This window comes from Schistocerca serialis, chromosome 2 (genome assembly GCF_023864345.2).
Source record: "Schistocerca serialis cubense isolate TAMUIC-IGC-003099 chromosome 2, iqSchSeri2.2, whole genome shotgun sequence".
NCBI classification, from domain to species: Eukaryota; Metazoa; Arthropoda; class Insecta; order Orthoptera; family Acrididae; genus Schistocerca; species Schistocerca serialis.
Genome location: NC_064639.1, coordinates 845436237 through 845450689, shown reverse-complemented (window position 1 = coordinate 845450689; position 14453 = coordinate 845436237). Strand labels below are relative to the sequence as shown.

Sequence of the window (14453 nt, the reverse complement as noted above, 5' to 3'; positions counted from 1 at the left end):
CACATGAAAGAGCAGAAGAAACTTAAAGCATTGTAAAACATTTGGCCCAATACAGATTAATATGCACACAAAAATTTTCACAGTGATGGATATTAAAATAAAATATTACAGCCCAATAACACGCTACTACTGAAAACAATGAAGAGGATTCTCAACAGAAATTAGGCCTACTATGACACAAATGTTAACAGAAAACCATGTATTGGTACCTGTAAAGCTGAAATATTATTTCCATCCTACTCTGTAGCAAAGCACACTACACTTGGACTCAATGATTACAACATGGAATCTCAATACAGGTCCATAATCATTCCATTCAGCCCTTACATAATTATACTGACATTTTCTTCGTACAACCATTCATATGCCATTACCTTATACTTTTTAATGTGTTTGCCATTGGAATAGCAACTTAAGAAAATAAAAACTTAAGAATTCCACAATGAATACAATATTAACAACATGTGAACCAAACAAGACAGATAGCACAACTGCATGCAAAGTTTTAAAAATTACAGGGTTTGTGAAATTAAATCAATCAAGTACGAATAGCGCCTTTCATTAAACAAACAATACCATTTAGTGTAACAAAGTAACACTCTTGGATATTATTAAACTGCAAGATGTCTGAGCAAGAATGTGAAGGAAACACAGACATGTAAAATAATTGTTTATTGGCAGAGTATGTTATAAAAATGTTCATTCTTATCCATTTATGAAACTAAAGTAGCATACAGAATAAATACTGATATGAAGTATTCATGGAAACTGAAATGTTTTGTACACCTGACTCATATTCACTCATCAGACATTCACATTAGACACTTCCTGAAGTCACAGTTTTTCCACTGGAAATATAATGGCAACATAATTTGCAAAAAGTTTCACACTTGTGACAATAAGATGATATTTTGAAGTATTCACAAAGTTGTTCACATTATATTACATTTATGTTTATTTTATAACATTTTATTCTCTTAACAAATCACTAGATTTCAGAAGTTCATTGTGACACGCAGCATTGAAAAATTTACAAAGTATCTTTTGGTGCACAAACAGTTACATATTTTGATTTGACTACACAGACTGATGTTCTTGCTGAAATAATTTTATGATGTCATCATGACAAGAAGGTAGCATTTGAATACAGACGTGGAAAATAAACTGACTGGTAGTGACAAGAATGATATTGTGAGCATAATAACAGTGAACAATATACTATATCATTACTAACATAATTTCTATAAATGAAATATACATACATAGATATGACAATAAGTAACAACTTCAAAATGTAGCAAAGATAGGTCACAATAAATTTTAGTCCCCCTTACAAGAGAACAACAACATCAGATAAAAAGAAAACAAGGTCAGTGACAGCTGGTGAGGCTATTATGGCAGCATAAGAACATAGTGCCTCTAATTAACTGTGGTGACACACTCCAGCAGCTAGTGTTCAGATGAGATACAAACGTTTACTTCTTCATGGCTTTCATCAAAATGACACACACACACCCCAACAGTGGTGTACCAATACAAAATAATATCAACCAACTCATAACAGTTGACAAAATTACAGTCAACGCCGACTGAGGCATATTCTTAGACCACTGGCACTGTGACCAACCTTTGAAATAGTACACACAGTGCATATAGTGCCCTTGAATTGTGGCATAAACGTTGCTTGGCAGAGTGGGCATCGAACTTCAGGTTTCCCACGATATACTGGCTGGAATGTGCGTGCACAGAGCGAAAACGGGTTGTGTTCATCATACACCAGTTGGTGTTCATCGATAGGATTTTTATCACATGCTTGTAATATTTTCCTTGCTTGCTGAGCCACTTCAGGCCTTGGACCCAACTCAAGGAGACGTCGAGCAAAAGATGCAGCTGTCTTGTAGTTTTTGAGACGGAAAAACAAATTCAATGCTGTACGGAGGGTCAAAATCTGGTGAACAGGTTGAAGGTTGCAGTGAGTGAAGTACGCAGCCATTTCACAAACCCTCTTCTGCTGTTCAAATGTTTCCTTTGGGTGTTCTTTACGTTCTAGTTCCATGAGCATTCCAGTAATATATTCTTTACATATCTCTAAAAGCTGATCAGCTTCAGCCACTTCTTGCTTAGTGTCAACAACCAGCAGTGGGACCCTCCATATGATGGATCGCATCTTCTGTATAGCATCTGTAAATTTTCCCAGGGTGACAAGTTGGTAGCTCATTTGCAGTGCAGATACGAGAGTACTAAGTTTGAGGCCTATTGCTGGAAGCCCATTTCTGGGTCCCGCATCCTTCCAGTTACGTTGTGGGTAAGCACTGAGAGACTGCAGAGATGGCAATGCAGCATATGATGTACGTCGACAAGCGTAGGACTTCATCACCCAGTACTTGATGGGTTCAAAGACTACAATTGCAGCCTGATCGAATAAGAGTCTACAAAGAGACTCAAAGTTTCCTGCGAGCAAATGGTCCATTGGCAAACTAGAATTGTTCAACCAATGCTGAGGTGGAGCAAGTCCCCTGTGAGGTGTAGCAAAATAGCCTTCTCCACCAGATGGACCAGTTTCTTCAAGTTCAGGCGGTAGTTCCAAATCGTCATCACCAACATCCCATCCACCACCCTCTGTGGCTGTTGGTCCCTTTACATCAGTTTCACCACCTGCACCTTCCTCCTCTTCTTCCCAACCCAATTCAGCATCAGCACCCCAACCGCCTGCATGCACAGGTTCTTCTGCTGCATCTTGCATTACCACAGCAGAGACAGTCTTTCCACGTGAAAGAGCTGTCCCATCAAAGAACCCTCTTGAAATTGTGAGAAGTGGCCAATTAGTTTCAGCTTGTAGAATTGGTACTGGTGGTTTGAGAAAAGTTGCATTTGGTAAGACATCTGGTATTTGTTCTTTCTCTGGATCAAATTCAGTCGCCAAAGCTTCAGCTGCTGCAGTAAATCCATGTGTTGCTGCTGTAAGATATGCTAGAGTTTTTTGCCCACATGTCTTTAATATTTGTATTCTCTCTGCAATATTTCCCAGTACCAAAGCTCCTTGATATTGGCCAGAATAATCTTTCCGTATTTCAGCAATCTTTGTCATTTTGCGAAGTTTTTCAAGATTTCCGGTAATTAAATACAAAAATGAAAGTTTATCAAAGTTTTTAGTTCTCTGGTAGCACATTTCAACCACTTGGTGATTACCTTGCATTAGTGCAGCCTGTCCCAATTTATCCCAGCAAGCTTTATCATCTAAAGCTCGTGCTGCTTCCAGTGCAACTTCAATATTGCCACATTCCAAAGCTAGGCCAAATCTAGTTTTCTCCTCTTTTACAAAATGTAAAGCAACCTCCGGGTATCCCTTCTGTTGAAGGTAGGCAATGATTGACTGACCAACAAGACGGGCATTTCTAACCATGTGAAGCACTTCCTCATATCTGCGATTAATCAGTGCAAGCTTGAATTTAAACTCTGTTGGGTCAATGCTCAAAACACGTGGTTTGCACTCTCGATCAAGGCAGAATACTTGATTACCTTTCACTCTAGTTATATAGATAGGGAGATCCAATGTACGTATTATTCCATAATCCCCATTTGATATGGCATACTTAATGTGATTGCTTGTAGTATAAATAAAAACACCACTGTCGTCCCATGCCCCAGACTTCACACGTGCTGTCTCATGAATAGAGCACAATGATTTCAATTTGCGGTTGCATATATTGACAGTATGTTTTGCAAGCAAGGCAACATGAGTCATATCCACTGACCATACAACATAACGACATTTGCTTATTTTTACCTGTGCTAGTGTTCTTTTCTGCTGCACATCAAATAATGTCACCCCATCTGCATCACTAAGCAACAGCATGCCTGTTCCAGCATAGAATATTTCATCACAGTTTGGGGTCTGAATCTTCTTCGTTACTTCATTTTTCAGATTTTTGATAAGAAGTGAATGTGTTCTGTCCAACACAGCAAATCTGTTCCTTGCAACCCATATTGCAGTGACACCTGAAGATCTTTTACCATCTGGTGAATCAGGGTTTTGATTGTCAGTTTCTTTGGGTATCGTATACAATTCATATGTGCAATTATCAACACTTGCACTGCGAGTACACAACAGTATAGCATTCTCTGCAGGATTGTAAGACATGCTGTGGACTGGTGCACGGGTTCCACCTCTCATGTGCATTACTGCTACATCTTTGGTGCTAGTGAATTCAAGTTTCCGCAGATAACGATCTTTAACATAGAAGAGCACATTTCCATGGACAGCGTACGCTGGACGTTCACGCTCTAATTTAAAAATTATCATGCCAGAGTCATGTCCTGCAGCAAAAAGATTCAGTGATGGATGTGCAGCCAGCACCCAGAACCGCTCATGTTCTCGACGGAAAGTGTGCAAGCATGTTCGCTTTGTGACATCCCAAACACGGATGCTCTTGTCCTCGGAATTTGAAAGTATCAGTTCCTGACGGGGGTGAAACAGTACGCATGACACATTATTGTAATGACCGCGGCATGTATCTACTTCCCATGCTTTTGCATCGTTGGTGCGCCAAAGCTTGATCTGGCGGTCGTCAGCCCCGGAGATAATTAGTGGCACTGTGGGGTGGAATGCAGCCCAGTTGACACCACGATCATGACCTTCTAAAACATGCTTAACCACAGCATCAGCCTGCCCAAATAGGTCAGTTGCAGCCGGATTCTTCAAATGCTCGTCCAGTCCTCCTGGTCCAGGAGCAACGTTTTTCTTCCTTAATCCTGATATGTCCCACACTCTGACTGTTTGATCCAGGGAAGCAGACACCACCGTATCTTCAGAAGGGTGAAACTGGGCACACATCACATAATGATTGTGACCAGTTAGAACACAGATACATGTACGGCTTTGCCAATTCCATATACGTATTGTCTGGTCGTCGGAAGCACTTAATATCCATGGATATTCGTGGTGGAAAAAAGTTGTACGGATGTAATCCAAATGCCCTAGTAATGTAAATATGCAACGTCGCTGTTTGTAATTCCATACTTTAATCTTGTAGTCATCACCTCCGGATACGAAGAGCGGTTGTTGGTTATGGAAGCATATACCTCTTACCGGCCCGTCGTGTTCATCGAACTTGTCCAGCAGCGTGCACATACGATAATCCCACAACTGAATAACGCCACTGTGTAAGCTTGCGAGGACCCATGGTCTCTTCGGGTGAAATGACAGGCCTTTCACACGAGCTGATTTAGTTTCGAACTTCGTCAACATTGTTACTTCACTGGCTACAAACACAGTTGACACATCACACAAAACGTACGTGTGCAGGTTGTATCATCTTTGGCAATCAAAGTCTATAAAACAGAGAACCCCAGTTTCCATAGAGCCTCGGCTTTCTTGCGATATGACACAGTTGTATTTTAAAGTGAGTTATTGATGTTGCCACATGGACTACAGAGAAATATTGTATCCTAACTTGTACCTTTAATTATTTATTTATTCAGATTACATTCAGGAAAAAATAAATACATCAGACGAATAGGCAGGTTTGCGCATGTCAAAGATTTTATTTTACTGTCAAAGGTTTTAATGTGAACATGTAAACTGTAAAGTTTACCAAACAATATGTAAACAAGATTTGCGTCCGGTGTGAAGCAATGAATGAAATATATTTTACGTATTTATGCATTTTTTCTGTCATCGTTAGCGAAGTGCGCGTCGGAAAATAGAGAACGATGGATTATGATTTTAAAGTTAAAACGGCAGCGGAGCGCATCAAAGTAGAAGATTTATTCGAATTTGAAGGCTGTAAGGTCGGGCGAGGGACATACGGTCATGTTTACAAAGCACGGAGAAAAGACGGGTATTAACATTCAGCTATTAGTGTTGTAATTGTAACAGATAAATATTTTGGATTAGCCATACACATTAAAGATGACAAAACATCAGACTGTGCTGTCTCCAATTCAGATATTGTGTAGTTCGTCTGCCAAGAACGAATTTTTTGTTTACGGTTATTTTTTGTACTGTATTGCTTAGTTCTCAACGCTTTCTCATTGTTCTTTCTTTAAATTTACATAGGACAGATACCAAAGACTACGCCTTAAAACAAATCGAAGGAACAGGTCTATCTATGTCGGCTTGTAGAGAAATAGCGGTAAGTACAGCCCGTCTGTTCGGGAGATACATCTTACGCCGCTTATTGTTTACTAGTTTTTTTTAGGTCTATGAATAGCCAAAGTTATATTTCAATTTTGTTGCAATGTTTATGCTTTGTTGCATCTCCTTTCAGCTTCTACGTGAACTGAAGCATTCAAATGTCATTAATCTTATTCGAGTATTCCTTTCTCATAACGATCGTAAGGTATGGCTGTTGTTTGATTATGCGGAACATGATTTGTGGGTGAGTAAGCGCAGTAATATTTTAGAGATTTGATCTAATGCCAATGATTCCATTATATCGAACAAACAACTAATAATTGTTGTTTTTCAGCATATAATAAAGTATCATCGTGCAGCGAAAGCAAATAAGAAGCCAGTAATGGTACCAAAGGGCATGGTTAAATCATTGTTGTATCAAATTTTGGATGGTATTCACTACTTACATTCGAACTGGGTTCTACATAGAGATCTGGTGAGTAGCATATTGGCATGAATATATAAAAAAGTACATGGAATTCTGTTTTCTTCTAACTTACATTATACTGAGGTGAAACAAAGTAGCTCAGTCTTCACATTTCCATAAATCATTTACTCGTTCTTTGGACTTAATTCAGACCAAATAAGCCTTGCTGTTATTTGTCAAATTCTCTATTCTCCTACTATAATTTTGATTATTCCTCAACCGGAAAAATCCACTTAAAGGACACAGTTTAAACCAAGAGAAATATTATTTGCAATACAAGAGTTTTGCTGTGTGCCGTTCCAATAGATGCATTGGATTGGATTGATTTGGGGGGAGGAGACCAAACGGTGAGACCATTAGTCTCATTGGATTAGGGAAGGAAGTTGGCCTTGCACTTTCAAAGGAACCATCCCGGCATTTGCCTGAAGCAATTTAGGGAAATTATAGAAAACCTAAATCAGGATGGCTGGACATGGGATTGAACTGTCGTCCTCCCCAATGCGAGTCCAGTGTGCTAACCACTGTACCACCTCGCCCGGTCCCAATAGGTGCATTCTAGTATGTGTCCAAATGACAGAACTCCAAAGAAGATTGCGACTTTTAAGTGATTTAGTGTTTCAGAAGTTCAAATCAGCAACTGCATCTTTGCAAATGAATGTTTTAATATTTCAATAGAATTTGAACAGATCTCCATGTATTTCCTCTTTTTAAACATTGTCTATAAACACACACATACATTTCGTATAAAGCCATAACACAACTAATTCAACCTCCAATCAGTCTTGCTTCTACAACTTCAAGCCATCCAGTTCTGTCTCCATGCTTTTCGCTTCTTATGGCAGCAGTACCTTATTACCTTGTAATTAACCTGCTGAACCAGCCATTAAGCAATATTTGTGTCATGTTAAGGCAAATGTTATCTTGATATGGCAAAACTATATTTTTATTACTAAATGTGACTTTATCTTTTTTCTGTGCATTTGCAGGATTATGTCTTTTTTGTTTCATTACAGTGAATTTCCAGCTTATGAGTCCTGTAGATGTTGTCGTTGTTGTCTTCAGTCCAGAGACTGGTTTGATGCAGCTCTCCATCTCTTGAGTAACTACTGCAACCTACATCCTTCTGCATCTGCTCACCGTTTTCATTTCATCTCTTTGTCTCCCTCCTCTACGAACCCCCCCACACACACACACACACTTCCTCCAGTACTAAATTGGTAATCCCTTGATACCTCAGAATGTGTCCTACCAACCGATCTCATATTTTAGTCACGTTGTACCACAAATTTCTCTTCTCCCCAATTCAGTTCAGAACCCCCCTCATTAGTCACATGATCTACCCATCTAATCTTCAGCATACTTCTTTAGCATCACATTTCAGAAGCTTCTATTCTCTTCATGTCTAAACTATTTACTGCCCATGTTTCACTTCCATACATGGTCAACACTCCATACAAATACTTTCAGAAAGGACTTCCTGACACTTAAATCTATACTCAATGTTAAAAAATCTCTCTTCTTCAGAAACATTTTTCTTGCCATTGCCAGTCTACATTGAATATCCTCCCTGTTTGGACCATCATCAGTTATTTTGCTTCCCAAATAGCAAAACTCATTTACTCCTTTAAATGTCTCATTTCCAAATCTAGTTCTCTCAGCATCACTTGATTTAATTTGACTATGTTCCATTATCCACATTTTGGTTTTGTTGATGTTCATCTTATATCTTTCTTTTAAGATACTGTCCATTCTGATCAACAGTTCTTCTGAGTCCTTCGCTGTCTCTGACAGAATTAAAATGTCGTCAACAAACCTCAGAAGTTTTTATTGCATCTCCCGGGTCTTTAATTCATGCTCCAAATTTTTCTTTTGTTTCCTTTACTGCTTGCTCAGTATACAGATTAAATAACATTAGGGAATAGGCTACAACCCTGTCTCACTCCCTTCTCAACCACTACTTCCCTTTCAGGCCCCTCGTCTCTTATAACTGCCATCTAGTTTCTGTACAGATTGTAAATAGCCTGTTGCTCCCTCTATTTTACTCCTTCCACCTTTAAAATTTCAAATAGAGTATTACAATCAACATTGTCAAAAGCTTTTTCTAAATCTACAAATGTTATAAACATAGGTTTGCCTTTCCTTAACCTATCTGCAGTGAGAAGTCATGGGGTCAGTATTGCCTCATTTGTCCCTATATTTCTCTGGAATCCAAACTGATCTTCCTCGAGGTCAGCTTCTACCAGTTTTTCCGTTCTTCTGTAAAGGATTCATGTCAGTATTTTGCAGCTGTGACTTGTAATATACAGCCACTGTAAAGAATCTTCTAAAGAAATGGAGATTACTACATAATAGGTGTTGGTGGTGGTGAGGGGGGGGGGGTTGTTTGGGGGAGGAGATCAGACAGTGAGGTCATCGGTCTCATCGGATTAGGGAAGGACAGGGAAGGAAGTCGGCCATGCCATTTCAAAGGAACCATCCTGGCATTCGCCTGGAGTGATTTAGGGAAATCACAGAAAACCCAAATCAGAATGGCTGCACGCGGGATTGAACCATCATCCTCTCGAATATGAGTCCAGTGTGCTAGCCACTGCACCACCTCTCTCGGTCATAATAGGTGTAAAATAAAGTGTAAGGCTATAGATAGAGAGATGCTGAATAAAACCCATTGTGCTGTTGAGAGAGCAATGCGTTATGCCTTCAGTGAATACCATAGCAGAGTATTATCAAATGACATTTCACAGAATCCAAAGAAATTCTGGTCATATGTAAAGGCGGTTAGTAGCACCAAAGTTAGTGTCCAGTCCTTAGTGAATGAGATGTGAACTGAAATTAAGGTTAGCAAAGCAAAAGGTGAAATGCTTCACTCTGTTTTCAAATGTTTCTTTACAAAGAGATACCCAGGAGAATTGCCCCAATTTAATCCTCGTACCACTGAAAAGATGAAAGAAAGAAATATTAGCGTCAGTGATATTGAGAAACAGGTGAAATGTTAAAACTGAACAAGGCTCCATGCCCCGATTGAATCCCTCTTAGAATCTATACTGAATTTGTGGCTGAGTTAGCCCCCCTTCTCACAATCCTTTTAACAAAGAACTGTTCCCAGATCTAGGGAAAAGGCACAGGTCGCACAAAACTACCGTCCAATACCCTTGACATTAATAAGTTGTAGAATCTTGGAACTGTCAAAACATCGATCATGTGAAACCCAACTTTCACTTTTCTCACAGGACATACTGAAAGCTTTGATCAAGGTAACCAGGTACATGCAGTCTTTCTTGATTTCCAAAAAGCATTTGACTCAGTTCAGCACCTATGCTTTTTGTCAAAAGTATGATCATATGGGGTATCAAATGCAATTTATGACTGGATTGAGGACTTTTTGGTAGGGAGGACACAGCATGTTGTGTTGGATGGAGATTCATCATCAGATATAGAAGTAACCTCGGATGTGCCCGAGGGAAGTGTGTTGGAACCAATGGCTGTTCTTGTTGTATATTAATGACCTTGCAGACAATATTAATAGTAAAATCAGGTTTTTCATAGAGGATGCAGTTATCTATAATGAAGAACTATCTGAGAGAAGCTGCACAAGTATTCAGTCAGATCATCTTGATTAGATTTCAACATGGAGCAGAGATTGGCAACTTGCTCTAAAAGTCAGAAATATAAAATTTTGCACTTCGCAAAATGAAAAAAATGTAGGGATATGGAATGGAATGATCACGTAGGTTCAGTCTTGGGTAAAGCAGGTGGTAGACTTTGATTTATTGAGAGAATACTGGGGAAGAGCAATCAGTCTACAAAAGAGATTGCTTACAAATCACTCGTGCGACCCGTCCTAGAATATTGCTCAAGTGTGTGGGACCCATGCCCAATAGAACTAAAAGGGGATATCGAATGTATGCAGAGAAGGGCCGCATGAATGTTCACAGGTTTGTTTAATCCATAGGAGAGTGTCACAGAGATACTGAAGGAAATGAACTGGCAGACTCTTGAAGACAGATGTAAACTATCCTAAGAAAGTCTATTAACAAAGTTTTAAGAACCAGCTTTAAATGATTACTCTAGGAATAACAACCCCTGTGCATTGCTCACACAGGGATTGTGAAGATAAGATTAGAATAATTCTGCTTGCACAGAGGCATTCAAACGATCGTTCTTCCCACACTCTATATGTGAATGGAACAGGAAGAAACCCCAATAACTGATACAATGTTTTGCAGAGTGTAGATGTAGATGTAGAACTCGTGACATTTTGCAGTGACGCTGTGAGGTACCGTTCACACAGGCCGTGCAAATTTTATGATGTAGTAGTGCAATTTGCAAAATGGTGTCATCCGTCTCACCTGACATGATTCAGGCATGTGTTAATGTAGTAGATGTACTCCTTCTGTTACCTGATCCCATGATGATTCCAAAATGAAACTTTCAGAGGTGTAAGAGTATAGTGCAAGGAAATTTTATGATTTTTTTCAAAATTTTAAAAATATGACCTTTTTAGAAATTTTTAAGCACCATCATGTTGCATATCAAATAAAAGCACATCTAAAGAGCGTTAAAATTCTGTATCTCATCTGATTCCTGAGAAAATGGCAATTTACTACTCCAGGATGCAGCAATTTAAACAAAAAAAATTGAAAATTCAAGGCTTCATAAATGTTTAGTTAAATTACGAAAAAAAATTGTGGTTTTCATTCATAACTACACTCCTGGAAATTGAAATAAGAACACCGTGAATTCATTGTCCCAGGAAGGGGAAACTTTATTGACACATTCCTGGGGTCAGATACATCACATGATCACACTGACAGAACCACAGGCACATAGACACAGGCAACAGAGCATGCACAATGTCGGCACTAGTACAGTGTATATCCACCTTTCGCAGCAATGCAGGCTGCTATTCTCCCATGGAGACGATCGTAGAGATGCTGGATGTAGTCCTGTGGAACGGCTTGCCATGCCATTTCCACCTGGCGCCTCAGTTGGACCAGCGTTCGTGCTGGACGTGCAGACCGCGTGAGACGACGCTTCATCCAGTCCCAAACATGCTCAATGGGGGACAGATCCGGAGATCTTGCTGGCCAGCGTAGTTGACTTACACCTTCTAGAGCACGTTGGGTGGCACGGGATACATGTGGACGTGCATTGTCCTGTTGGAACAGCAAGTTCCCTTGCCGGTCTAGGAATGGTAGAACGATGGGTTCGATGACGGTTTGGATGTACCGTGCACTATTCAGTGTCCCCTCGACGATCACCAGTGGTGTACGGCCAGTGTAGGAGATCACTCCCCACACCATGATGCCGGGTGTTGGCCCTGTGTGCCTCGGTCGTATGCAGTCCTGATTGTGGCGCTCATCTGCACGGCGCCAAACACGCATACGACCATCATTGGCACCAAGGCAGAAGCGACTCTCATCGCTGAAGACGACACGTCTCCATTCGTCCCTCCATTCACGCCTGTCGCGACACCACTGGAGGCGGGCTGCACGATGTTGGGGCGTGAGCGGAAGGCGGCCTAACGGTGTGCGGGACCGTAGCCCAGCTTCATGGAGACGGTTGCGAATGGTCCTCGCCGATACCCCAGGAGCAACAGTGTCCCTAATTTGCTGGGAAGTGGCGGTGCGGTCCCCTACGGCACTGCGTAGGATCCTACGGTCTTGGCGTGCACCCGTGCGTCGCTGCTGTCCGGTCCCAGGTCGACGGGCACGTGCACCTTCCGCCGACCACTGGCGACAACATCGATGTACTGTGGAGACCTCACGCCCCACGTGTTGAGCAATTCGGCGGTACGTCCACCCGGCCTCCCGCATGCCCACTATACGCCCTCGCTCAATGTCCGTCAACTGCACATACGGTTCACGTCCACGCTGTCGCGGCATGCTACCAGTGTTAAAGACTGCGATGGAGCTCCGTATGCCACGGAAAACTGGCTGACACTGACGGCGGCGGTGCACAAATGCTGCGCAGCTAGCGCCATTCGACGGCCAACACCGCGGTTCCTGGTGTGTCCGCTGTGCCGTGCGTGTGATCATTGCTTGTACAGCCCTCTCGCAGTATCCGGAGCAAGTATGGCGGGTCTGACACACCGGTGTCAATGTGTTCTTTTTTTCATTTCCAGGAGTGTATGTAGGGACACAAGATAACTAAGTTTCATCAAAATCTAAGGGGTCAAGGTAAATTTTCATTCAAAATTGTGTTGATTTGACTCAGAATGATTCCATTCAGTTATTGATGCAATTCTGTGACACTGTAAATTATGGCTAATACTTCCTTTTCCAGCTGACTGTAGTTGATTCCAGTTTTGTTCAACATTTTAGGCACGAAAGCTATGGTCTATTTCATGTTGTCAACATTGTGGGATAAAAGTGCACTTGTTGCATATGGTGATACATCAACTGCAAGGACTACTGGATTTTGTGGGTCAAAATACGTAAGACATGGGTCACTAAGCAGTGCATGTTTCAGTTTATGAAAATATTGGTTTGCATTTCAAGCCCATTTAAAAGGAACACTTTTACATCAGGGGCAATGCAGAGGAATAACAATTTGTGCTGTGTTCAGAATGAATTTGATGTAGTATGTCGTGCCAAGAACAGCTTGGAGTTGTCTTACATTTCTAGGACAAGGTAATCTCCACATGGTCTCCAATTGCTTAGTCAAGGGACAAGCATCATGGGTGCCAATGACATGTCCCAAATATTCAATTTCAGTATTGAAAAATGAACATTACTCTCGAGTCCTGCATCATTCAAAACATGAAAGGGAGACTCCCAACTTTTGAGAGTCTGTTCTGGTGTTTGTGTGGATAAAACTATGTCATCTAAATAGTTTGAACAGGGAGGAACTTTTGATGTCATTTGTTGCAGGAAGCATTGAAACGATGAAGGAGCAGAGGCATTTTTGAAGGGGAGGTGCTGGTATTGATACAATCTCACCAGTGTATTTACCACCACAAATGGTTTTGTTTGTTCATCAAGGGGAAGTTGAGGATAAACATTGACTAAAGCAATTGTTGAAAAAATTGTTCTGCTAGGTTATCCATAAACTCATCATTTCATGGAAGCGTGAAGGAATAAGCCACTGTTTGAGCATTAACTGTAGCTTTAAAATCAGCACAAATTCTGATCTTCTCATTCTTTTTTCTTGTGATCACAAGGGGAGATGCCCACTGACTTGCAGAAATAGATTTCATTAATCTCCAAGAACACTTGCAAATGATATATCTCAAATCATGACTACCATGTCACCAGATATCAATGTTACGAAACAAAATTGCTATCTGGGGCCGTGATGATCACATATTCAATATATATCACCTGCAAGTGTTCTTGGAAATTAAAGATGTTCCAAAACTCAGATTTGTTCTACGCTGCTGAGTTCAGAATCAACTTCATCACAAATGGCATAGGATACCGGACAAGTGTGATAAAACTTAGGTTTTTCAATGACCGTGAGAGTAATATATGTGTAAAAATTGTTTGCATGTCCAGATGTGCCAAGAAACAAATGTCCATATTTTCCACACACTTGATGAGTACTGACATGGGGGAGTTGCATATCAGTAGCATGCACATTGTCCTGAATATCTAAACCAAATACGGGTTGTACCGTGGTACAACAACAAAGTTAGGAAACTACTGCGAAAGCAAAGAGAGCTCCACTCCAAGTTTAAACGCAGCCAAAACCTCTCAGACAAACAGAAGCTAAACGATGTCAAAGTTAGCGTAAGGAGGGCTATGCGTGAAGCGTTCATTGAATTCGAAAGTAAAATTCTATGTACCGACTTGACAGAAAATCCTAGGAAGTTCTGGTCTTACGTTAAATCAGTAAGTGGCTCGAAACAGCATA

General features: G+C 40.7%; 2 protein-coding genes across 2 annotated transcripts in view; one reads left to right on the top strand and one right to left on the bottom strand.

Moving 5' to 3' along the window:
• Window positions 1-657: 657 nt before the first annotated feature.
• On the bottom strand, window positions 658-5311 carry LOC126458119 (coatomer subunit alpha). Its single transcript, XM_050094949.1, has one exon. The coding sequence runs from the start codon at window positions 5246-5248 to the stop codon at window positions 1580-1582; it is 3669 nt and encodes a 1222-aa protein (XP_049950906.1). The 5' UTR covers window positions 5249-5311; the 3' UTR covers window positions 658-1579.
• A 255-nt stretch (window positions 5312-5566) lies between these two features.
• Window positions 5567-14453, top strand: part of LOC126458118 (cyclin-dependent kinase 8) — a 47911-nt gene continuing 39024 nt past the window's right edge. Inside the window, exons 1-4 of the mRNA XM_050094948.1 lie at window positions 5567-5840; window positions 6059-6134; window positions 6270-6380; window positions 6471-6611. Of these exons, the coding sequence (XP_049950905.1) occupies window positions 5713-5840; window positions 6059-6134; window positions 6270-6380; window positions 6471-6611 (456 nt within the window). The 5' untranslated portion in view covers window positions 5567-5712. The remainder of the gene's footprint in view (window positions 5841-6058; window positions 6135-6269; window positions 6381-6470; window positions 6612-14453) is intronic.